The following is a 25,129-nucleotide window of genomic DNA, read 5'->3' as shown; positions in this document are numbered from 1 at the left end:
GAGTAGCTGCTGAGATACATGCTTTGATTTTTTTCCTTAGTCATTTTGCTTTATTGACAAATCATTTAAGTTATTAGTGTTAGTTGTGAGAATGAACAATCAGATTAGTGGTGAAAAAGGCAGTAAACTATTGGTAAACACTTAGCATAGGTTTAATTTTCAGATAATTAGAAACAATTGGGTATTTTAGCTGACCAAGGGTATTCAAATAAGATTACCATTTAAAATGATTTGACAAGGTGTGTGTCAGCAATAAAAATGTAATGGATTTTCCTTCATGTAGTGTAAACATAAGGAAATAGGCCCTGACAATGTATTTTAAGACCAGACCAGACCTTTTTTCCCTTTTGTTCTGATATTTATTCTGTTCAGTTTTGCTGTCATCTGTGCAGCTAATCCAGTTTACAGCAGCCTGAGATCCAGATTTATGCTGCAAGGCCATTACATTTCCCTTTAATATTCACAATACAGGAATTATCCACACTTCCACCCGTGCAGTGTTCAGTGTTTGCAGGCTGTTTGTTGCATGGTAATAAGCCCATGGTTTTAAACTGTTAGTTATTTTTTTGTAATTATAGTACTTCATAGAAGAATCATGTTTTAAGTCTCCAAGCATTTATGAAAATGTGGTTTTACGTGCATTGTTCTGGGGATTTTGTTTTGTTTTCTTTGCTGTTCCTGAGCAATCCTAATGAGAAACTGTTAGGAGTTAAATGGGTTATCTTGTTCGATAAATGGTGGTGAATACTTTTAATAAGGGATTTATTTCCATTAGGTTTGCTGTGACCACCTCCACTCACCTATTCCTGTTACTGGATTGTGGGAAAATCACTCTGTGCTGCAGTGCTATGAGAGTGAGGATCAAGGGCTGCTAAAAACAAACAGTTTTCATGCCTGTGATGCACAAACAGAAATGAAAACCTGCCTCAGTTGGTTCATATTCCTGTGAAAATGTAAACAAGCAAATCCTGGTTTATAGGCAGCTGGACATCAGTATTTGGTATCACATACTCTGAAAAGTCACCTCGTCTTGTCAGCATCATAACTGATATGCAATTACAAATGTCCTTCCTTGAAATGAGTGCTTTGCTGTAACATCAGATACTACTTAAAAATGCATTAATTGTGACAAAAATCCTGTCCTGTTATTCAGTACTGTGGCATTTTACTGGAAGTCTTGGAAGGAGGTGCAAAGCAGGGCACAGCAAAGTGGTGCAATCTTTGTCCCAATGTCCCCAAGGATCTTTATCAAAAAACATGGAAAATACAGTGTGGCAGGGCTAAAATAGCCAGATCTGGGTGGATAAAAGATGATTTTTAGTAATCTTAGATTCTTAACTCTGAACCACATTTCTTTTCTTTCATGTGCTTTTAAGTATAGTTAGGACAGGAGTGGGGTTGCATCCTGCCTCCATGTGGCCACGGATGTGCGTGAGCAGCCCTGGTCTGTGGTGTCTGTGTGGTTTCCTGGGGTCAGTGATGTCTGTGTGATTTACTGGGGTCTCTGTACTGTCCATCCCTTCTCTCTCCAGGTGTGTGACCCCAATGTTATGCAAACCCGAACCCGACAAGTGCTGAGGTCTCCTGTCAGTTCAAAGCCCTGCCCTGAAGTTTCTCAAATGAAGCCATGCATTCTTAATCAAAATTGCTTCCAATACCAGTACAACCTAACAGGTAGGTACAAATTTTCAATATACCCTTAGTATGTGTTTTCAGTTTTTTCTTGTGGTGTTAGTTAAAGCCTTGACATTTTTAGTTTCAATAAAGTTAATTACACACCTGCATTTTTACACATTAGTGGACAAATGCACAATTTCTGTATTTAAGTTGTTGCGAGTACATTGGAAATAAAGCATGCTAAAATGGGATGTTCAATGGGTTATCAACATAATTAATTACAAAATTCCAATTAAAAGAGTGTCATCTGTGTGGTTCTGGTGAAGCCAATAATACCAACAGAAATCTGCTTTGAAGGCAATATGAGTTATGTGGGTGGGCCTAGGATATTCAGAGCAAAATGCATTATTTAGGACCTTAGAAGCACTTGTTGGTTCTGTTGCAAACAAATGAACAAAAAAACCCCAAAAAATTCCTTTTGTTTTGACCAGCTGAAATAAATGAGAAAGGCATACAGAGGAGAGATCTAAGAGGAGTTTGGGAGCTGGTAGGAAGGGAGAACAAAGCAAGATAAAATATATGAATATAAACTCAGCCTGTTTGTAATAAAAGCCCTAGAAACACAGGCAGCAGGATGATGCCTTTTTTATCATCACATTTCAGAAATGCAGAACATTTATGTGTTCATGTTTATCAGGGGTGGAAGACACAAAGTAATAGGTTTTCTTCTCATCCTTCTTATTTATTGGTGGTGTATGGAAATTTTAGTGGCTTCTGTTATGCTTTTTGTTTATTTTAAATGGTGTTTTAAAGCTTATTTCAGTTTAGTTGTATTCCGACCAACATCATTTCAGACACGTAATAAGATATTAATTTCCTTCCACTAGAAATACTGCTTTTATTTCATGACTATTAGAGTTTAGTTTTAAATAATGGATAGCTTTGCCTGGAGACAAAAACAGGTTAAACCAGAGTTCCCCTTCAGAAACTTCCCCAGCTGCTTTATCACAGTGGAATTTTACTTCAGACAATAGAGCCTTGTACCTGTGCCAAGTGGATTGAGCTGATAGCCTTTATCAGTGCTCAGCACGTGCACTCTGATGTAGCGGTGTCATCACAGGATGCGGTATGGGACTGCGGAGAGAACGTGTCTCCTCTGAGGCTTGCCTGGCTCTCAGAACAACTTCCTTTTGTGTGGGGGGTTGTTCTTGGCTGTGGGATGCCCTGACATGGGGAAGTGCTGCTGTGGGTGGAGGTAACACCCATGTTCAGGGCTTCAGAGCCAGCCTGGATGGGGCTTTGAGCTGCCTGGTCTAGGGGAAGGTGTCCCTGCCATGGCAGGGGATTGAAGCTACACAATCTTTAGGGTCCCTTCCAAGCCATTCTGTGGTTGTATGACTCTGTGCTGGGTGTAAAGCTGAGCTGCAGCAGTGCACCCTTTGCTTTGTGTCTGCAGGCTGGAGCGGGTGCCAGCTGGGTGCCAATGCCACCTGCGGTCACGGCGAGCGCCGCCGCCTCCTGAGCTGCCGGCGCAGCGACGGCGCCACGGTCAGCATGCAGCTGTGCCAGAGGGTGAGCAGCCTGGGACACTCCCTGGGGCTCCAGATGGATGGGTGACCTCCTGATCCATGCTAAGATATTTCCCATGAATGGGGAAAAGGTTTTGTATGGTGCTGGGGGCTTTGGGAAACAGAGGGGTGTCAGTGGGTGGTGTCACTCCTTGAGTCCAACACACAGGGCATGGCTACCAACCCTGCACCACCCCAAAGCTGGGGATCAGGGAGGGGATTGCGTCCTGCTGTTGGAAATGTAGGGTTGTCCTTTTGGAATGAGACCCAAACACTGAGGGATGCTTAGATGTGAAACTTTTCAGCACTGAAACCACAATCCACCTTGCACCCTTGGCAAAGCTCCACATAAACACCATGGTGGTGCCCTGCAGAGCTGCTGCCAGCTCTTGCTTGGGTGCCTGGCAGTGGCAGGAGGTGGCTGGGGCCTGGGGACGCTGATGCCTGTGTTTCCTGTCACAGCTGCACCTGGAGAAGCCCGTGCCCACGAGCAGCCGGTGCGTGGTGCCGTGTGCCGTGGACTGCCAGCTCTCGCCGTGGTCAGCCTGGTCGCAGTGCTCCCACACGTGTGGCGCCGGCGGTGAGTCCCTGCCTCCCTCCTGCCCCCCACAGCTCAGCACCCACAGGCCCAGCTGGGCTCAGGTACCCTGAGCAGGGGTGCAGAGCTCAGGGAGAGCCTCGAGCCACACCCGAATCCTTCAGAGGTGGCTTTGGAAAACTCTCAGGGTCCTGAGGTGGTGGGTGTTCAGGGCAAAGCAGGCTATTTTCAAAGTACTCTAAGGTGAAAAATGCACCTTAGGGAAAAAGTAGTCAGATGTCTGGAAGATTATTTATTAATTAATTCAAACTCTCAAAATTCAGTCACAGCAACTGTTAACTGCAGAGATGGGGAGTATGTAAAGCTAGCAAAGAGCTTGGGAGTGTTAAAAGATTCTGAAGAGATTAATAACTAAATACAATTTCTCTGGTGAAGTAATTTTTAGGAACATAATTGTATCTATTGAAGAAAACACACAAAGACTATTTTTCATCATTTAGTGTATGCCTCTGTCTCCATCTTGCATCCACAGGTCCCTTAACACTTACATGACCCCAGTACCTTCAGCAAGACTTTCTATAGCCAGTAGTGCTCACCAGCATACAAAAAGTGAAAGGATTAGGACCTTTTTCAACTTATGTGATTTAAAATACCCTTTGAGTATTGACATGAGGAAATGCATTGAAGGTTTTATTCTCAATAAGCTTGGGATTTTATTTCCCTGGCCTCTGATGTGCATTAGATGTACAGCTAATGGTCTTTAAGATTCAAAAGCCATAATGTATATTTGAATCAAATTCACTTAAGGTCAAAAAGAAAAAAGCTCTTAACTTCCATAAAATGATTCCTTCAGATGGATTCCAGAGATCAAAGCGTGTTACAGAAAAAGCTTAATATTTGGATTAGTGATGTTCTTTCTTTGCTGAGCTTTTAGCCCTTTTGTGAAGTAGTGCTTTCTTAACAGAAATGAATAATTCATGGACAGTGTTTTAACAACAACACACTGAGAGTACTATTAATTCCAATTTTTTTTTTCCTTTAAAATCCATTTTGGATTGTTAATGCTTGTGTTGCTGAATAAACTTAATTTAATTTTTTGAGTGTTCTATCACTCACTAAGTTAAACAGAGTACAGTACAAAAGCAGGTTGCAATGTTTTTCTGGCTTTTAGCATGCTCAAGGAGCAGCTCACCCTATATAGTACCTGAAGGTTTTTTCATCCTGAGCTCTTATATTGCGTAGTTTGCAAAAGGAGGTACTCGAGTGAAGATGTGTCTTGTATTCAGCCCCTGATCCTGAAATGCTTGTGCAAATTCCAAAGACTGGTTAAAGAGTGCCAGTGAGTACAAGGAGTTACTTCATGTCCTAAATCAGAGGAAAGCTGGAAACATTTGTGCCTTGTTGAAAGAGACTTTCCAGTGGTTGTCCTGGCTTTGGGTGCCAAACCTCATTGAGGCTGCCTGAACCACACAGTCCAGCCCAAGCTCAGCCTGGTTTATGGATCATCCCTGATCCTCACAGACCATAACCCTGCCGTGCTGCTGGTGAGAGCTGTCTTGTACAGGCCACTGTACTACTGCTGCTGTTCAGCTTGGATTTAAAACCTGGAGATACTCTTCTGTGAACCTGCAGCAGCTAAGCAGCCGGGAAAACTCTCTTACAAACTGTCTGAAGAAGCCAAGTTTTGCTCAGTCCTTCTCTACCACTTGAACAGCTCTGCAGGGACCCAAGGGTCTTCTGAACCTCATGCCAAAGCAGGAGCATCAGTGAAATGGAAGTGCTCTGCATCCAGGTTATTCAGAACACACATTTTATTTTCCTGCAGCCTCAGTCCTGATCTGACTTTTGCTGTATCAACTCAGGAGTGTGGAGCTACTCTGGACAAAACATCCCTGGTGGAGTGACTGTGGCACCAGTCCTGTGGCAGTGGCCCTTGTGAGGTTCCAACAGCACAGACAGTGTCACTCCAGCTGCTTCACCGAGTGCCACTGGGCTGTAAATACTCTGGATGATAACAATAACAGAGAAGATTTCACTTGTGCACTCAGAGGAGCACAGCAAGGGTTTCCAGCCAGAAGGGTCATGGACTGTGACACCTTTGAAGTCACCCTGGGTTTCTCAAGGGCATTTGTGGGAGTAGGATGGAGCCTTAAATTAGATAGGAAAAAACAAAGGATGACAACAAATGAGCTGTGGGAATTGGCTGTAGTAAACACTCATAACTGCTTCCCTTTGCCAGTAATTGCCCAGTGTTTGGTACAGCTAAAATGCAGGGCTGAGATGCTGGGTGTGCAGAAATAACTCACAGCAAGTGGAGTGCAGCATTGCTGGGTCAGCTCACAACAATATTTTTTGTTTCTGGCTTTTTTTGGAGAGCGTGCAGAAGCACCATAAAGGACTTCAAAGAGAAACATAATTTAAATATAATTCAGGTCAAAATTTAGTGTTGCTGGATGTGTATTTTCACCTGGTTTTTTACTCAAGGATTGTTGCTAACATTTTTATTCTAGTTTTTTCCAGTAATATTTTGATGGGATATATTTTAATGGGTGATATCTTTACTCAGGTGTTATTTTATGGAATAATGCATTTAAGCATGAAGTGGTGCTGCTATGCATGTGGTGCTCACATCTAACACAGTTGTGGTGCACAGCAGCCAAAGGCTAATATATTGATTTTTATGAATGATGATGAATAAAGCAGATCTCTCTTTCCTGCCTGTGCTGAGCCTGTGGAGATGTGTAACTGATGTTTGCCTGTTGCAGCTGTAGTTCTGGGCAGCATCTGCTAAGGATGCTGGATAGGGCTTTAGGCTGACACTGGGTTATATACAAGGTTTCTTATATCAGTTGCTGTACAGCTATGAAAAGATGTATGGAACTGCTTTAATGGATGATGCTTCCCTGGCCTGAACCAAAGTTACTGGAAAGATGTTTGGTAAGGATAATCCCCAGCAAATTAAATTTCCTTTGTTAAGGCAAATGAATAGATAAGGGTGCTGAATTTTTCTACATAAATGTTTTCCAATCCCACATGGCTTCTCTCAAGGTCTCCAACAGGACTGCTAAACTATAAAACCACCTACAGCTGTGCTTTGCCACTTACAAAGCTGACTTTATCTGATAAATTACAGGATTTACCATGTTGCTGTTCCTCACTCAGTCCTCAGACCCCCAGGGACTATAGCAGGCTGCAGAGATGTGAATCCCAGCACCGGAGTGACCTGTGGGATTGAAGTGAAGGGGCAGAAGGATGCACACAATGAAAAATTTGCTTGTTGTATTCTTCCCTGGATCATCACCAATTTGGGAAAATATTTTTTGGTGTTGCCTTCTGAAGAAGAACTCCTTGTGATGCTTTCTCCCCTGCTACTCAAACTCAGCAAGCCCCAGTCTGGCAGTGGGAGATGTTGCTGGGGTTGCCCCGGTGCTGCTGGAGGCCTGGCAGTGGAAGGGGATGAAAAGCCCTTTTTATCACCTGCCCCACTTGCTTGTGACTGGACCTAATCTGACCTCCAAGGCTTATTTGCCTGCTCTGATCTTGTGGTTCCTTGATAGAGCTGTGTTTTGTGTGCTCTGCTCAAACTCACTGCACTGCTTACAACATGTTGGTCATTGGGACTGGGATGAAATGCAGCAGGAATCTGAATCTTCTTGGTTTCAGCTGTGACACATCACTTTGCGGAGATAAAGTGCAAGTAATGGCAAGAAGTTTTTAGGGGGGTAAAAAAAAATCTTCTGATTTGAAAATATTATCCCATATTCCTGAGATGCAGTTCTTGCTGCTGACACAAAACAGAATTTTGAGTGAACAGCATTAACAAGACTGGCCTCTTTTGTTTTTTCCCTTTCAAATCTAATTTGAGGATATGAAGAAATGTTTATTTTCAATTTCAGCACACGTTTATATCACATAACAGTGCAGAGCAGAGGAATCAGAGACGTGGCCAATTCATTCAAAAATTAGAGAAAAAGTCAAAGGAAAATTAAAGAAATAACTAGGATTGCTTCAACTCTTCTAGAGCTTGTATTGGAAACAAATTAATTTCAGATGCAGTGAGATTCTGTTCTGAATAGGCAGCAAAAGATAAGGCATTTAAAAATTAAAAAATGGAGTTTTTCTGCTACTTGAGTGGTAATCGAGCGCCTAGATAATGTTTTTGGAGTAAAAAAAAATAGAGCCTTAAGAAACTCACTGCAATCATTGTGCAAAAAAAGGTTTCAATGAAATTTCTTTCTTCAGTTATTCATTCACAGTGTTAAAAGAAAGTGATAGACTGAGTCAAGCCTGACCTCTGGGACTGTAGTGAGTTTCAGTAGTTTGGATAACCAAATGCAGGAAACCAAAATGGAAAGAAAAATTGTTAATTCCTCTTTCTGTTCAATGATCTTCCCATTTACATATTGCTAGAAACATGTTAAACAGAGTGTACGAAAGGAAATTATTTAGTTAATTAAAATAGCTTGATGAATGCTTCAGGCCTTCAGGTCCCTCCTAATGAAATTGGATCTTTTAACCTGAGGAGACCTCCTTTTCCTCAGCTCCATGCAGGGAGCTGGTGCTGGCAGGGTGCCCCAGAGCCCTGCAGCCACAGGCTTCTTCCCACAAAGAGCCTTTTCCATTGCTCACCAACACTCAGCATTCAGCATTTAGACTAATTTGGCAAATTTTATCTCTCCTGAAGAGGAGGGAACAGCTAATTTTGGCCAGTTAGGCTGGGGAGAGCTGTTGGGGTGTTCACCCAGCACCAGGCTGGGAGATTCCTGTTCCCTGGCTCTGTTCTCTTCAGTGAACAACAGGACCCATCCCTTTTCCCTTTCCCCTTTTCCCTTCCCCTTTTCTTTTTCTGCTTTTCCTATCCTCTCCTCTCCCATCCTTCTCCTCCTCCTTTCCTTTTTCCTTTCCTCTCAGCTGGTAGGATTTTTTCCACCTCCTAATGTATCTGATTCTGTGATGGCTGAATGCACAGTCATGTGGGTAACAGCTTTTATCCTCACTTCTGTTACAAAGTCCCCAGGTCTGGGGGATTAAAACTGGAAAAGGAAAAGTCTTAAAATTGGTTTTAATGTGTTTAAAAACAAAATTCAATGGGTCAGAGCAAGGGAATAAAGGTAAGAGAGCTTGCTAAGGTATCTATCAGTGCCTTTTCCAGGTGTGTCTGCTTTTCATTTTTATTTGCTAAAATGTTTTGCTCTGTGGATAGTCACGATGACAGAAATCAGAGATGTGCCTTACACCTGCAGTGTCCTTAATTAAAAATCATGTGCATAAATAGCTGGGAGAAAGATCTGGCTGGGTATTGCAGCCTCCCTGTTTTGCAGGGTGTTTGCTCCCCCTCCAGACTCCCCTCTGCTCACAAAAGCAGCTGAAGGGCTGTGATCCAAAAGGAAGAGCTCCACCACAGCACCTTATCTCTCCCTTTGCACTGGCTTAGCAATTACCACTCGCCTCTGCCTTGTTGTATTCGTCTGCCCTTACTGCCCAGACCTTTCAGTTTTTTAACTCAAACCCACACATATTGAAAGACAGGGCAGAAATTTTATCCCCAGCACAATCTTCTGCATCCCCCTGCATAAGGGCTTTTTCTTTTCCACTTTCTTTTTAATTGGAGATGGAATTCTAATTGAAACATTTTGAGTGAAAACATTCCTGGACATAAATGGACAGCAAAGGAGGCAGAAATGGAATTGCTGTAAGTTTAACGAATATATTCAGTTTTATTAGTTCAAAAGTAGTACCATAATTGCTTTTTCCATTCAGTGGCTGAAGAAGTTTTCACCAATAATAAATAGGTTTTTTAATGGAAATGGTAGAAGTGGTTATGGACGGTAATAGCCACTACAGTGTTTGCAGTTTTCAAATTAGGTCCACATAATTGCTCATAAAAAGAAAATTTCATTTGTTAAAAATCTCTGAAAACATATTGAATGTGTAATGGTAGAAATGCTGCTGCCATAGGAATTATTTTCCTGTCATATTTAATAATCAGGATCTAGTCAAGTATTTAAATGTGTTGCATAAACAAATACTATATTTGGAAAACATACAAAACCACGTTTAAAAAGTGTGCTTGAAAATACCAGCGCCCGCATTTCTTAGACTTAGCAATCGCATCCCTATTATCCAAACAGCCTTCCCAATTAATTGCTTTTTTAACAGATTTTAGCGCTGGGAAATGAACCAGGAATGCTGATAAATTACAAAATCTGTCTTTCTCTCCTCCTTTCCCTCGCTGGCTGCGTCTCCTGGCTGTGTGCTGTCTGTCCTAGGCCAGATGGTGCGTGGGCGCTCGGTGGTGCTGCGGGCGGCGGGCGAGGGCAGGCCCTGCCCGGAGCAGCTCACCCAGCACAGGAGCTGCCCAGTGAAGCCCTGCTACAGCTGGCTGCTGGGGCCCTGGTCTCCCTGCACGGTCCAGGTAGGAATTTCTCCAGAGCTTCCCCCTGCCCGGGGTCAATGGCAAAATCCACCCTCACTGTGTGGGATTAATTGCTGGTCGTGGGCTCGAGGTGTGGCTGTGGCTGGTGGAGGTCTGCAGGGAAGAGGGGGAGTTCAGGAGTGGTGAACCCCTGCCCCTCATCTTCCAACCATCAGCAGCCATTCATGGGAGGTGATATGGGTTGAAGTACTGTAAGCTTATGGAATTACTGTAGGGGATTTATGGAGTTCATGTGTTTGACTGGGCATAGTCACGGTGACCTATAATTTCATTACATAAAATATCTCTAACAAGAAAATAGATGCACTAGATATCAAGACAGCTTAGCCTTTTTTTTTATCTTTTTTTATTTCCTTTTTTTTTTTTTTTTTTTGAAGGACTGTACAGCAGGTCTTCCCCCCTAGGTCTCCAGTACAATAGTGTGAGTTATTGTGTGAAGGGCTGGTTTCTGCTTTCTCCTTACCCTGGCTATCTTTTTAATGATCTAAAAATGTCTGGATTCAGTTTCCATGTGCTGTCCCTATGCCTGCCACCTTTGCTCAGCACTGGGGTCATCATTTTTTCACTGGCAATGACTTCCATCAAGCTTGAATTGACTTATTCTTCTCTCCTTATCTGTTAGATCACATTTCCAATATTAAAACGTATTAGCTGGTAACCCAGTTTAAGCAGAGGTGAATCTTTCTCAGTGAGGTTTATCAGCCTGCTTAAATCTGGCTTTGGTGAGATGGAGGCAGAAGTGTGGTGGAAACGAGCCCTGTCTGGTCCCAGGGGACAGGACCTGGGCCAGATCTGTGGCTGCTTCTCCACATTATATTGTGTAGGAGATTGAAGCCAATAATGCACATAAAGGCACACATCCCTTGTGATTTCTGCTCTGCCAGTGCCTTGAATACCCACGTGGTTTCTCAGTGGTGGAGGGATGTGAAGTGAATATGTGAGTAGCACAATAAATACCCAGAATTTTTTCAGTGTTTCACAAATGAAATCTGGATTGTGACAGTCCAAGATCAGAGAACAGAAGTATAGTTATATTTTCTCTAATCAACAACTCATTGCAAATACTGATGTGAATGTGGTCCTTATATGTGCTGTACTCAGCATGTATAAAATGTATAAAACATATGTACAACATAAATGCAACAAAATGATAGCATCAGCTGGTATTTTGTCTAGCTAACATAAGCAGATTATGTTAAGCATCAGGGAAGAGACTTTCAACCATAGGAGCTAGCACAGCTGATAAAAAAATTAGTAGGGAAGCTGAATTAAGGCTGTGGCTTACTCCAGATAAATAACACATTGTGCAGATTAAATTGTGCCCATCCCAAACCCAGCTAAATTCCAGCTCAGAGCCAGTAATCACAGCGTTCTGTAACCCAGATACCATCCCTGCATTCAGTGAGTTAGAGCCTGCTTCTCTCCTTCAATTACCACAGAGCAGTTTCTCTCCCCTTTGCTTTGTTTTGGAGAGAAGCCATTCTATTCATGTTCACTTCTCTTTAATGAGGTGCTTAGGAATTAAATGTACTTCATAAATACAGGGTGATTTATTCCTGTGCTTTACCCAAAAAGAAGCTTAAGCCTGTGCTCTAAAGAAAGCTTTCAGAATTCCTGTTTTCAAGGATGCTTTGTGAAATAAGGTAAAGCATCCTATGGTAAAGCCGTAATGCATGGTGTGAAAGTGTCATCCTGTAATAATAGAAATGGGACAATTAATTATAAGGCTAAAATATTTTTTCCTTGTATTATAACTGAGACTGCAATTCCTAGTTGTAGGAGGACTATTTTATGCTAAATTGACTTCATGTGAATAATTAGAGGTGTCTTTGTGGTTAGGAATAGAGCCTGCTAAGTGTTCTGTGTTGCTGATTGTCACAGTATGGAAATTACACACAGTGTGTAATTGCACACATCCCAGGCACACCTGTGGCAGCATGGGGCATTTCCCCTGCATTCAGAGGGATGCAGAACTTAGGAACTGGTCAGTACATCCAATTTTAAAGGGTTACAGGACATTTATAATTTTCCTCCTAGAGTTGAAGTGGTTTACTCTGATTAGCTCAAAAAAAGGGGAAAAAATTAGCAGTGTCTGACACTGTTCATTATTTTTTCCATTAAGGGAATATAAGTGGAATAGCCAGGCATTATCAAACTCGAGCTGGCTGACATTCCTAAAAGACTAAGAACCTTTCCTTTCTAATGGTTTTAAAAGCACTCCCTTAAATGTGATCACACAACACTCCCTCATTAGAGAGACTTTTACCTGATTAAATGCTCATCAACCTGTGAAAGCATTGCCCAATCAACTCTTTACCTAAAATAATTGTGAACACATGAACCCCAGTAAAAGCCAAAAAGGGAAAACTTTTCTTCAAGGCACATCTGGGTGAAGCATCTCATTAGGGCTGTTACCTCCTGTCTTGTTAGGGTGTTCTATGTGGGAAGCATCAGATGTGATGGAGAGAAGGCTCGTGGAGATGCTGCCTTACATTAGGGTGTTACTGAACTCCAGGGATTCCTGACTGTCCAACACAGGAGGTGTAAACCTTCTCCTCATTTTGCCATCAGGGTGAGAGGTGGAGGCTCCATGCAGGTGCTGGTGGAGGGGCACATACATCCTGGTTTTAGGAAACCCAGCATGGGTTCTGCATCTTCAGTAGGGGCAGCATAGGAGTTTTTGCAGGCAAATGGCAGGAATTCCTTGTGGAAGTCAAATTCCCACATATTTCCAGTAAGGACACAAGAGGTAAATCCTGATCCTAGGCAAATCTCAGAGGATCACACCTTCCAGAGAAGAGCATTTACAACAGGGAATTGATCCCTGAATTGAATATGTGATGGTTTCCTTGGCAGCTCTCCTCTGATTAGCAGCCATTCCCTGCATCCTCAGTGTGCCATTTCTGGCACAAACTTCCTCTGGTTCCACACCTGTTGATTAGATCTTCAAATGTATAATTTTGGGGACATGAATAATTTTGAAGATGATAAGGAAGTCAGTGAAGTGCTCCTGCATTGCTTAAGACCTTTTCAGATATACCAAAAAGCATCTCCTACTGTAAGTGACAGGGTGACATTTTAAGTGTGTTCAGTTGATTGTAAAAAACCCAATTCTGGTCTTGAAAGAAAAAAAACAATGGGAGCCACTGTTAAAAAGAAAATCTCTTTGGGATTGTTTTGAGAATTCATAGATTTGGGTTTTGTTTTTTTTTTATTCTAGACATTAGAAAAAATGAATTAAGCTCCAATATAGTGTGATGGAAAAATGGAGAGTGTTGCCTGTGGCCTTTTATATTGGAAACTGTTGTACTGAAAAAAATTATTGTTTTAACCTATTTATTTCTCAGTATTATCATTATTATTTATATATTGATGTGTATATAAATAATTATATACTGTTGTAGAAGAAGTATATTTTTGAAAACTCTTCTTCATTCTTTGAGTCACTTCAAACTGGAGATACTGCAGTTTGATTAGTGCCCATTTCCCCCAAGAATATCCTCCCTTCATCTTCTGTTCCCACCAGCCATTTCTAAGCACTCTAACCCAGTGGACAGCTGCATGAGTTTTTCACACACCATTAATCTCAGACCACAACAGAAGTTTCTGCAGTGAAACAGTAATTTAGAACAGTAAGTTACACACTGACTAAAGTGAAACACTGTTAAAAACCTGGAATCTGGCTGCATACAGTAAATCTATGCTAATACTTCTTTAAGATGCTTTAGATTAGCAGCTGCTCTAAATCCAGCTAGTTATTTTTTTTTATAGTGGATCTGCAGCAGAAAGGAGGGAGAGAATGCAAAAGCTGCCAGGTGTGTGCAGGAGAGGCGTTCTTGAGATTCCTGCTAGCAATCCTGCTGCTGGATGAATGCACTCAGTAGGAGCCATTCTGTTCTGCAGATGAAGTCCATTATTTTAAAAGAATCCACTGCCAAGAAATCCAAAGGAGCATTTCCCTTGGTTATATAAAGGCAATGTTTCTTCCTTCTTCTTGAGTTTTGTTTACTGAATTTTTCTCAAGTGCTGTTTCCACGAGGCTTCAGGCGCGCGTTCATAAGGCATCATGCAGACATGAGGCACCTCAACAGCACCACAGCTCTTCATCTGATGGGAATGAAACAATTCCAGTCTCTAGAAATAGCCTCAGTGCTTCATCTCTCCGAGCATCCTCAGCCCTTGATCATAACTTTAGCCCAGGAATATTGATTTTCCACTAAAGGATGTTCTCTTCAGTAGTTTGGTGTATGCCAGGGTATTTCAGGACTGGGATGATGAGCATGGAGTGGCCCAGATGGAGCCTCCTTTTTCTAGTTCAAATGGGGTTTAGTGCTGACAGGTTGGTGTTTTGGTAGTGATGTGAATTGGTGATCTTTGCTCCAGATCTGGTCACTGCCTTTAGAACATGACACAAACAGCCCACAGTGCAGTAAGGACTTTTGCTGGGTTTAAATCATGTGAGTACTCTTCTTGGGCTGTATCATCAAAGGAGGGTAGAAGAAATGTCTGTTCCTTATGAGCAGGCCCTGCTCTTGGCTTCTTAAGAGAAGCCCAAAATGTCCGTGCTCATCTAATTTGGCACTAATTAAGAATCAGTAAATTCATTAATTTGAGTAAAAGGCATGAAGGGCAGACCTCAAAGATAGTATTAATCCTTTATGAATGTATCCTCTTCCACACCTTTGATAATGACACACTTTCCTGTGTGGTCCTGCCCTTGCTTCCAAGCTTCTGTGGAGAGATGTGCAGAGCAGATCTCCAACTTTCTTCTCATAACTGGGGATACTGTTGCAGACCAAATTTGTACCTTTGAAGACTTCTCATATAGAATCAACTGTGTTTTGTCTGTCCTTTGCTAATTTCATTGATGTGTGCCTCTGTTCCCTTTCACCATCCCCTAGGGTGGACAGTGTGGAGATGGATTGCAAGTCCGCAACCTCACGTGTGTAGTGCATGATGCATCAGTTTCTGCCACATCCAAACCAGTAGAAAATGCATTATGTGGTGAGCTACCATCGAAAGAAAGTGTGCTGCAGTTACCCTGCTCTGTGCCTTGCCCAGGTAAAGGCTTTGGAAGGTCACAGTGAATTTTCTGCCTGTGGTAGCTGTCTGAGGTGGACATGCTCCCATAGTTCTGAGTACTGTCAGGCCTTGTAGCACAAATCTGTGCTTCAGCAAATCAGATAAATGCTCAGTCTGCTGTTTCTAGACCATCTAAGAAAGTCTTCCTTTGTTTTTTTGAGAAAATGAGATACGCCATGAAGCAGAAAATCCAAATATTGTTTACTTCAGAGAGACATCCTAGGGATATTAAAGCTGATGTATGCTTAGGTTAGCCTTATGCTTATCCTTACCCTTCAAGGCTAATTCTTTTTGAAAACCTGTGATTTCTTGTTTCAATGTGCAGGCGACTGCCACCTGACAGAGTGGTCAGAGTGGAGCTCCTGTGAGCTCACCTGCATCAGTGGCAGGAGCTTTGAGCCCGCCGGGCGCCAGTCTCGATCCAGAGCCTTCATGGTGCAGGCTGCAGAGAGCCGGGAGAGCTGCTCGGGACAGGAGGTGGAGACACGGCCCTGCTCAGGTAGCTGGCCACAGCTCTGCTCCCTGCCCAGCAGGGGTTTGTCCTGGGCTGGCTGCAAGGTGAGGAGTAACTGTGTTTGTGTTGCAGGAGGGAAGTGTTACGACTACCTGTGGCAGAGCAGCCCCTGGCGGGACAACGTGCGCACGGTGTGGTGCCAGCGCTCGGATGGAATCAATGTCACAGGTATGTCCCCTCATGGCCTCGCACACTTGTGAGTGAAATGTCTCCACAGAGGCTTTTCTGCATCTGTTGCTCAGAGGAAGTTGGGCATCCTTCTTCACTCTTAATTTCAGAATTTCAGTTTGGGTTTTTGTGTATAGGGAAGATGGGTGGGAGCTCACCAGCCTTGCTGTCAGCTCAGCATCACACACATATTGCATAGGAGTATTTGGGCTAATTGCCCTTACTGTCTGGCTGGTCATGGGAAGAAATGAGTGCACACATTCTAAAGGGCTGCCTGGGCTGGCTTGCACAGCCCTCAGTTCAACCTTCCTGTGGCTGTGAAGAGCAGAAGAGAACATCACACACCTGGTAGGGACCCCATCCTCTATACCTCCTCTTCTTTTCAAAACACAGGAGTCCCAAATCACTCAAACTGTGAGATTCCTGCTGTTGCTGTGACCTACAAATTCTGCCTGTGAAGGATGAAAAGGGGAATTCATGGTCAGAACTTTGAAGCTCCGTGAGATTGACAAAGGCAGTAGGGCTGCATGTCCATGGGATCTCTTTCAATATGCACAGGGTAAATGAGAGGAGAGAGTGGAAAGGAAAACGCAGATGTTCATGTCTAGTTCTATTTATAATGACTAGTTAGGATAATAACAAAAGTCTTATGTGCAAAAGTTGCCAAGTATTTAAGAACTCATTAACATGTTTTTATTCCTGTAGAAGCACAGGCTTTCCCAAGTGAGGATGGGCAAGGGCGTTATGTGGATTATGTCTTTTTATGTAGATAAGCCATTAATGAGGACACAGAAGATCTGCATCTAATTCTGGATTCTGTCCCCAACTTCCTATGTGGCCAATGGCAAATTGCTTAAATCTGTATATCTCTGTTCTCCATTAACAAGATGGGTATGATAATAATTCCCTGCCTTGTTAAGGCAAATTAATTAATGCGATGCCTACAGATATTATGTTAATGTGCTTAATAGACTAGTATTTAACTATATAAAATAAGCAGGCAAGCACTTCTTACACTGTGGTGATCTAAGACAAAAACATTTTGAAACATGCCCTTGAAGGCACTCAGTGTTTTCTTTTGCAGGAGGGTGTCCTCTTCGGACAAAGCCTGCCGAGGTCCGGCACTGCAGCCCGCCGTGCAGAAAACCCTTTTCCTTCTGCACACAGGTAACTGCTCACTGCAGAACAGGGCTGGAAATTCACTCTGCAAGATTTAATCAGATTGCATCTTAGATTGCATTCCGGGACTTGGAAAATTGTTTAGTTTGTCCGTGGTACCACCTCGAGGATGTTGTGGGAATTTCATCCTGAAAGAAAAGCATGAACCTGCACAAACGATGTGGTATTGCAAGTTTGGGTTTATTCAGTAGAGGGGTTTTGGTTTTAATTTTAAAATTAAACCTCTTAGTTTAATTTTAATTGAGTGCTGTTGTACTGTTCTTTAGAAGAGGGACTGTTTAAAACTTTTGTTAAAGAGGAGATAAAAGAGCATCAGTCACCTGTTTGGATCAAGAGTATCAGACCCTCAGACAGACATTGTAGATATAAGACAATTAGCATTGTCTTATATCTAACAATTAGCATTAACAATTAATATTGTTTTCAAAGGAAAACAATATTAAAAAGCCATTTTAAAATAGAAATCCAGAAAACTGAGTATGTATTTAGCAAACCACAGACTTCTAAAAAGCCCCTTGAAGAAACTGCTTAGTCTGATCCGGGGTAATGGATATTTGGTCATAAGAAAGTTTCATTTCAGATAGCCCTGTGAAATACTGGAGTGGGAACATGTGAGGAGGGTTTGGGTCTGCAGGAGGATTGGTTTTGGTTTGTCTGTTCTGTTGCCCAGCAGGGACAGTGGGAAAATTGTTACTTGCAAGAGGAGTTTGCCACAGATTCCTGTTGTTAAGCCTATTGGGATGAAAATGTTTTATGTTGAACTTCTCTGTAATTACTGACTCTTTTTCAACCAATTCCCCAAATATATTTGTGTTTTTTTGAACTGAAACGGGCTTGCAGGTGCCAGTTCCTGGCTGGTTTGGTTTGGTGGTGGTGAATTTGCACGTGCAGGTTATACCTTGCAGTTGGTTCAAGCTTTCCCTGCAGTGTGCACTGTTCTGTGAGAGGGCAGTGCTTGGTTTAATCTGAATTCCCTTTTATCTGCCAGAGAGGAGTCTGTGGCTGTGAGCGGGGATACACAGAAGTAATGAGATCAAATGGACTCCTGGATTACTGCGTGAAGGTACCAGGTTTAGAAGATAAGAAAGCTGATGTTAAGACCATCGCCGGAAAAAATAAACCTGTCAACTCCAAAATGCATGACATTTTCAAAGGATGGTCTATTCAACCTTTTAATCCAGGTGAAAAACTTAAATATGAATGGAATAGATTGTCTTTAGAAGGTTTCTATAGAAGAGAGGTACAAGCTTTGTAGATGATAGCATCAGAGATTGTGTCTGGGAGCTGCAGAGCGACCTCCCAGTTTCCAGCTCGTGTGCTGTCTTTCATGCCTTTGTGCCTGTACAGAGGAATCACAATCTCTTATGTTGGGAGACAGCAAAGACAGAATGAAGCAATAATATTGTGCAGAAGTATGCTCATGTGTGATTTGGGGGGATGTTTAGAACTACTATCTGATGATGTTTCTGGAAGTAATATGTTTGGCCTAGGAAAGATATTGATCACTAGTGCTTCAGAAATTTCAGAGCAGAAAGAGCTTAAGATTTCATTAAAGAAAACATTGGTTGTTTCTTGCCATATTTCAAAAACATATGAAAAGAACAGGGTAGAAAGTGTACAGTTTAGTCTTGAGGGTTGAAGTTACAACATTTGAAGTGTCCCACAAAGGCAGACAAGCTATTGTGCCCAAGCAGCTCATCCCAGGTGGATCTTTGACATCCATAGCACAAAATCCTTCCCAGCTGGAACCACAGACTGCATGTGCCCAGACTGGTCCATTGCTCTAATATCTGGTTCCCATTTTGATTGTTGTTTTGAAGATGAATTCATTCAAAACAAATTTCTGAAATGCAAATAGGACTTTAAAAATGGGAAGCAAATGTGTCAGGCACATCAGGTTTTACTGAAATGTGTCTGTTCTCCTCGTGTTATAAAATACTGGCAGTGCAGTTCCCCCCCCTCTTCAGGTACCTGACATTGCATTTGTTTGCAATGAGTTCCTAATGAACACGAGACTTTAGAAAACATGTAGAGAAAGGTTCTGTTAGGGGGTTCAGGGAGCCATAATTCTGTCTGATATATGTGATCACACTTTGAATGTTACATTTACATATTTGATTTGCAGACAGTGGTTAACCTTTGCGTTGACAGTCTCTGGGCTCACAGAGCTCAGTCCCAAGCCTTTTAAAGTTGGCTGCTTTTCGATCAAGCCCTTCATCCAGTTCACCCACACAGTTCACCTGCACTTTGAGTCACAGGTGTGGGGTTAATTGCCTTTTTGTCAACACCCCTGGCTCTCTGTAGGCTGTCTTACTTGAGTATCATCTCTTTGCCTGATACCTTTATGGGGTTAGAAGAAGGAAGGGAGGTGTAGGTAGGTGCTGCAGTACTCCCTTTTTAAATCAGCATTTGAGTCTGCAGCACTAAAAGCTTCTGGAGGGCTTTACCTCAGTGCAGCACCTGTGAGCCAGCTCTCACCCAGGGTCTGCAACAGAAACAGTGACTGAGGCACTTTTACAGAACAGGGTGTTGCCTAATTTACAGCAGAAATGTCATAGAAACAATATATGGGAAGGGAATAAAGGTGCCCCACGTGTGCTGAGTGTGTCACCAGCCTGTGGCATCCTGCAGTTAACTCTTCAGTCTGTGTGTGCTCCTCAGACCCCAGCTCAAGGCTAGTGCTCTTCAAAACCCTCCCCTCTGACAAAATGTGTAATTGCTCCTCTCAAAGAGGCTCTCAGGCTCACAAGCCTGGGGATTTGCAGTGGTTACTGCTGGCTGAGCCAGGAAACCACTGCTGCCTCCCCATTCTGCTGTGAAAGCAGGTCTGTGGTGAGAGCTGCCTGTATGGATGGCACTTGACACCCTGCAGCACCACAGTCCTTGACATTGTGTTGGTCAATCAAAGTACCTGTGCCTTCTCCAGCTTATCTATGGTTTCCCTTTCCATTTACAGTTTGGAACACTAATTTTATTTTGATTAAATGAGGCTGTTGTTTTTGTTCTTCTGTAAATGCTCTACAGGAGTGCACAGAACTGATTTCAAATCAGGCTGTGTTTTTCCTCTCTTTACTGCACTCTGAGAGGCCAGAGTTCAGGTACAGAAACTTTTCTTTGACTTGAGAGGCAATTTAAATAGCATTGTTTAAATTGTCAGGTGACATGGTCCAGTGCCTTTCTGCTGGGGATGGAGAGCAGAGCTGCCTTCACAGCAGACATGCTGTGATGCCTTTATGGGGCTGTGACAGTCCCTTTGCAGCATTGCTAAGTATTTCTCGGCCATCTCCAGGTGAGAGGGCAACAAATTTCATACCTAGGCTTCAACCAAAGAACTCAAACCTGGCCAGTCCTGATGAACAGAGCTCTTCTCACATGGGAGATAGCCTGCAAGTGTTTTGAGGAGCAAAACAAATCTGTGAGAGGTACTCAGCCTTTCCCCAAAGTCTGGAGGAAAAATGAGAAAGAATGGGATCTGATTAAATGTGTTTCCCTTTGAAAAAATTTGTCATTCAAACATAAAATGAAAGCCAGGCTCAGTGATTGTCCCTCTCACTTGACTGGATTTGAAATGGCCTCTGTCAAACCGTGTCTGGGGCACAGCACAGGTTCCTGTTCCTGCCTGCAGTGTGTATTTGCAGCTCTGCTGATGTGAATCAGCTCAGACTGCTGCTGTGGCAAAGCAACAAAGCTGCTCCCTGCAAGGAAAGCTGTGCAGCCAGAAACAGAGCCAGGAACAGAAATATTGATCTTTCCAAAATTGCTGGTATTATTAATGCAAAGCTTGTAATTAAGGAGCTGTCCCAGTGAGGTGTTCTGAGACAAGGGAATGTTTGAACAGACCCAAGCCCACGTGTGCATGGAGGGGTTCCTGCAGGGCTCCTGGCTCACTGCAGCCCAAAGAGCCCAATCCTCAGCCTTACCTTATCTTAAAGCCACTTTTGTCTGCTGCTCTGGGCCCCAACCAGAAAGCTCTTTCCAGCTTTATTCCTCTTACTGTTACAAAGCCTATTCTTGTTTTTATTCTAAGCTGAATTTATTCCTATTTGTTGCTCTAGTGTTTCCCAGTTCTAAGCAGCTTTTCCACTTGTGCTTGCTGGTGTTTACCCTAAGTGACCCCCAAGTATTTATAGAGAACAATCCCATCCCTTCTCAGCCCTCAGCTAAACACATCAGGTGTTGCCTGTGTCTGTCTGGGTCAGCTCAGCATTGAACTGCCTCTGCCAGAGCAGCCACTGGGATTTGGAGGGAATGTATCCCAATTATCCTGTGCTTCTGCCCCTTTCCATTAAAGTTTTGTCTTTAAAATTAGGCATTATTTCAGAAATCTTCCTATTAAAAATATGGGGTTTATTAATTATAGCTAGTCCCTGCTGTGTTCCCCATCAATGATGCTACTAATTTCTCTTTAATTGATCTCTTAAAACTTTGAGTATTTTAGAATAAAGTTTTTTATTCTCTCCTCTTCTTCCTCTGTCCTTTTTCCTTGTCTTCCAACAGATGGTAAACTGAAGATATGGGTATATGGAGTATCAGCTGGAGGGTTCTTCATCATAATTTTCCTAATTTTTACATCCTACCTGATGTGGTGAGTATGGCAGGTGTTCTGTCCTTAAATAACAGCTAGTTTGTTTTTATTTAAACCATCCAAAATACCCCACAACACTGCACTGCAGGCATTTAATGCTCAAGGCTTCAGGAAAGGATGGAGGTGGGACTACCTGAGTGCCTTCATTTAGCCCCTGCCTCAGAGTAATTAAAACTCTCCAAACTCTAAATGTTAGCAGCTGTTACTGTGAAGAAGTTTGGTGGCCATGCAGGGAAAGAATTATTTTTGGTTATCAATAGGCCCTTATATTTATTCAGGCTTCTGCTGGGACTAGAAAGGGGTTTTATTGTATTCTTCAAAAAAAAAGATGAAGTAAAACTGAAGAAAGGCAAGGAGAGTGGTTGGAACAAGGAGCTGGCTTCTGCTCAAGGAAGGACTAAATAGAATAGGGACATTCAGTTGAAAAATTATGTTTGATGTGGGAATACAATAGAGATCTATGAAATCATGAATGGGGGAGAAAAGGGTGCTATGGAATTTTTATCTCCCACAATAAAAGAAGTAGGAGGCATCTGATGAAATGGTTGTTTAAAATAAACAAAAGAAATTATTTTTCCCACAGTGCATTATTACCTTGTGAGCTTGCTGCTGCCAGGGCTGTGCATGCCAGGAAGATAAATGGATTCAGAGATGGCTTAGGAGTTCATGGGAGATTGGGTCTCTTGGTGTTAATTGTGGTTTCTTGGCTGCTCGCTACAGCTCAGAAAATCCCTAAATAGGTTTTTGCAGTGAATACTTCCAGTGAAAATATGTCCTGTGTCTAAAGCTGCTCTTGCCAGCCATTGTTAAGGACAGAGACCAGCTCTGCACCTTTGGGCTCTGGGGTTTTGCTGGGGGTCAGGGCTGTGTGCCCTCCTGAAGTGCAGGAGAGGTGAGCCCAGCCTGACAGAGCTCTCCTTGCCCTCCCTGCTTGGAGTACTTGGGATGCCACTGATGCCTTTGGGGGGACAGAAAGGGAGAAGGGGAAGCATCCAGGTGTCCTGCAATTCCCAGGGATTGGGCCTGAGCTTACAACATTCACAGTGCAAGCTGGCCCAACCCTGTCCAGCCAGGACAGGCAACCAGAGAGTCACAGCTGTGGCCTGACAGCATCACTGCCCACTCCCATCCAATAGTTTATACCCCTCCACTCTCTTACTCTCTCTCTCATTCTCTCTCTTGGGTTAAAAGCTCAAATAATAGCAGCTTAGGAGCTGCAGCTCCCTTATTTTCCAAGCCATGTAGCTCCATTTCTCTGTGGCTTCACAGCAGAGGATACAGAGGATTTTTTAAATAACATTACACACTTCTCCATCACTTGGAGGCTGCTGAGGAAATGCATTTCTCAATAATAATTATTGTTGCTTCAATACCATGCCAAAGAAAAATGAGAATATCCCAGTCCCAGACAGCTCATGTTCCAATTTTTCTGCGAGGTGTTCCTTGTTTTGTCAGCTGTGAGAAGAGATGGGAGACGAATGTGCTTTATTTCCTCTGCAGATGGGGAGCACAGCTGGCTGCCCCTTCCTGCCAGGCTGTGTGTCCATACCACACACAGGAAAGCACCAGAGGGGCCCTGTGGTGCCCCCCAATTAAAGCATTCAGTAGCCACTATGGAAAGTTGATTTTTTAAATTGAAGTTTGGGGGTTGATGATGTTTCTGAGCTTGTTACAGTTTGTAGTTTTGTCTTCTGAAATGCTTTTCTTGCAGCAAAAAAACGAAGCAGCATCAAAGCCCTCCACCCCAGCAGAAGCCTCTAACCCTGGCCTATGATGGAGACATTGATATGTAACATAAACAAAAAATCCAAATGTAGACATCAACTGCCTTAAATGCTTTCTTTTTTGGAACTCTCCGACTTCTCAGTTTTTTGAGGAATCTCCTGATGTATAATATCCTGGGCAGGACAGAAGTATTGCAAGCTGAAAATTTTGCCACCTCTTTATGAAGGAAAAAAAAATGGAGTAAAAAACTTGGATCTTGTGAAACTTTTCTGAAGAGAACAGCAGCTACATCCCTTCCTGTTGAACAATGGGAATAAGAAAAAAAGAAAGAGAGAATCTACAGACATCAAAAGGAATTAGTTGAAAAAAAAAGGCATGACAATCCCAAGGAAATTGTGACATTTACTGTAAATGACAAGTTTGACACAGCATCATTATGCACTATATTAGTGCAGGGTTCTTTATTCTTCACATACTTCAACAATGAGTTTTCTAGTGTTTACATTTCGTTCAAAGACTTTAAAACCAGATCATGTATTTTGAGAAATGCAAGGAAGAATGAGTTGAAGTGTCTGAAGTTATCAGGTTTTTTAAAGTTTCTTCCTTCTTATCCTGTTTTCTAGTCTGGAATATGATTTTGCTTCATTTCCACCTACAGGACAGAATAAGGATCGTTATGAAAAAGCATAGGTGGTTTCTTAACCAAGAATATTTTCTAAAGAGCTGAGTAGATAGGTGTTTTGATGAATGGCTAGAGGATTCGATTGTTTGAAAAGGATTTTAAATTAAATTAAACCATGTAGATACATTATGGCCAGTTTAAATTGTTATTCAGTTTAATTAAAACAAACTCTGCTTTTGTATTTAAATTTTCTTATCTGAAATATTTATAAATTCCTTTTTTTGAATTTAATTACCTGACCTCATTTAATATACATCAAACACAAATGCAGTTTGTAGAAGGTCTTGCTTTTTTAAATGTTTCAGAACCACTGAGAAGTTACATGTAAAATTCTGGGAACATTTGAAGAGGGTAAGTGTTTATAATAGTGTGTGTTGCAAGTAAGAAAGTGCCATCTTGTGGTATTGACTTGTATTTATAAGCAAATAAAATGCTAAAGAGAGTGAGAAAATTGCTTCTGGTATGTTGAATTAAATGTGTGTAAACGACTTGTGTTATTAGTCATTTACTGAGCTGAGATTGGCCTCGGATCTCAAATCCTCTGGCATTGTTTTGTGCTGCAGTGATTAGTGAGAGAAAGAGCACAGACAAGTGCAAGTGGAGAGAGTAATTGCAGATCTGGAGAATGCTTGGTCTTATTTTTAACTCAATGCTGCTGCTCATTCCAATAATCAGAAGAGAAAGAGAAGTATTGTTACCAGCCCAGCACCTTCCCCATCCAAAGGTCCCTGGATCATCACAGCAGATGGGTATGACTGGGGCAGAAGGCATTGCTCATCTTGTCATGTTGCTTTTCACAGCTTTGTAAAGTGGTTTGAATGCTATGGTTTTATTGAAAAAATGATGGAATTGTAGACAGGGTTCCTCCCCTAGGTCAGGATCCCACCCACCCAGCATTGCTCCTGCAGCATCCAGCTGAGATGGCGTTGTGCCACCAAGGCAGGGTCAGGAGTGTGCTTTTCCCTTCCCTCATTACAAAGAAAGGCTGATGGAATTGTGAGGGGGACTTGTCTCATGTGTTCCTGGCCCTGAAGA

General features: G+C 42.4%; 1 protein-coding gene across 4 annotated transcripts in view; it reads left to right on the top strand.

Annotated features, from left to right (window-relative positions):
* Window positions 1–24,545, top strand: part of THSD7B (thrombospondin type 1 domain containing 7B) — a 299,473-nt gene extending 274,928 nt beyond the window's left edge. For all 4 annotated transcript variants that reach the window (XM_063161589.1, XM_063161588.1, XM_063161586.1 and 1 more), the window contains 11 exons: window positions 1,533–1,674; window positions 3,074–3,189; window positions 3,648–3,765; window positions 9,993–10,138; window positions 15,061–15,220; window positions 15,567–15,740; window positions 15,828–15,923; window positions 17,008–17,090; window positions 18,091–18,283; window positions 21,600–21,687; window positions 23,399–24,545. In XM_063161589.1, coding sequence (XP_063017659.1) covers window positions 1,533–1,674; window positions 3,074–3,189; window positions 3,648–3,765; window positions 9,993–10,138; window positions 15,061–15,220; window positions 15,567–15,740; window positions 15,828–15,923; window positions 17,008–17,090; window positions 18,091–18,283; window positions 21,600–21,687; window positions 23,399–23,480 — 1,398 coding nt within the window. In that variant the 3' untranslated portion in view covers window positions 23,481–24,545. The remainder of the gene's footprint in view (window positions 1–1,532; window positions 1,675–3,073; window positions 3,190–3,647; window positions 3,766–9,992; window positions 10,139–15,060; window positions 15,221–15,566; window positions 15,741–15,827; window positions 15,924–17,007; window positions 17,091–18,090; window positions 18,284–21,599; window positions 21,688–23,398) is intronic.
* The last annotated feature ends 584 nt before the right edge of the window (window positions 24,546–25,129 follow it).

The sequence above is a fragment of the Melospiza melodia genome, chromosome 8 (assembly GCF_035770615.1).
Source record: "Melospiza melodia melodia isolate bMelMel2 chromosome 8, bMelMel2.pri, whole genome shotgun sequence".
NCBI lineage: Eukaryota > Metazoa > Chordata > Aves > Passeriformes > Passerellidae > Melospiza > Melospiza melodia.
Note: the sequence above shows the minus strand (reverse complement) of the source record. Positions and strands in the feature narration are given on the sequence as shown.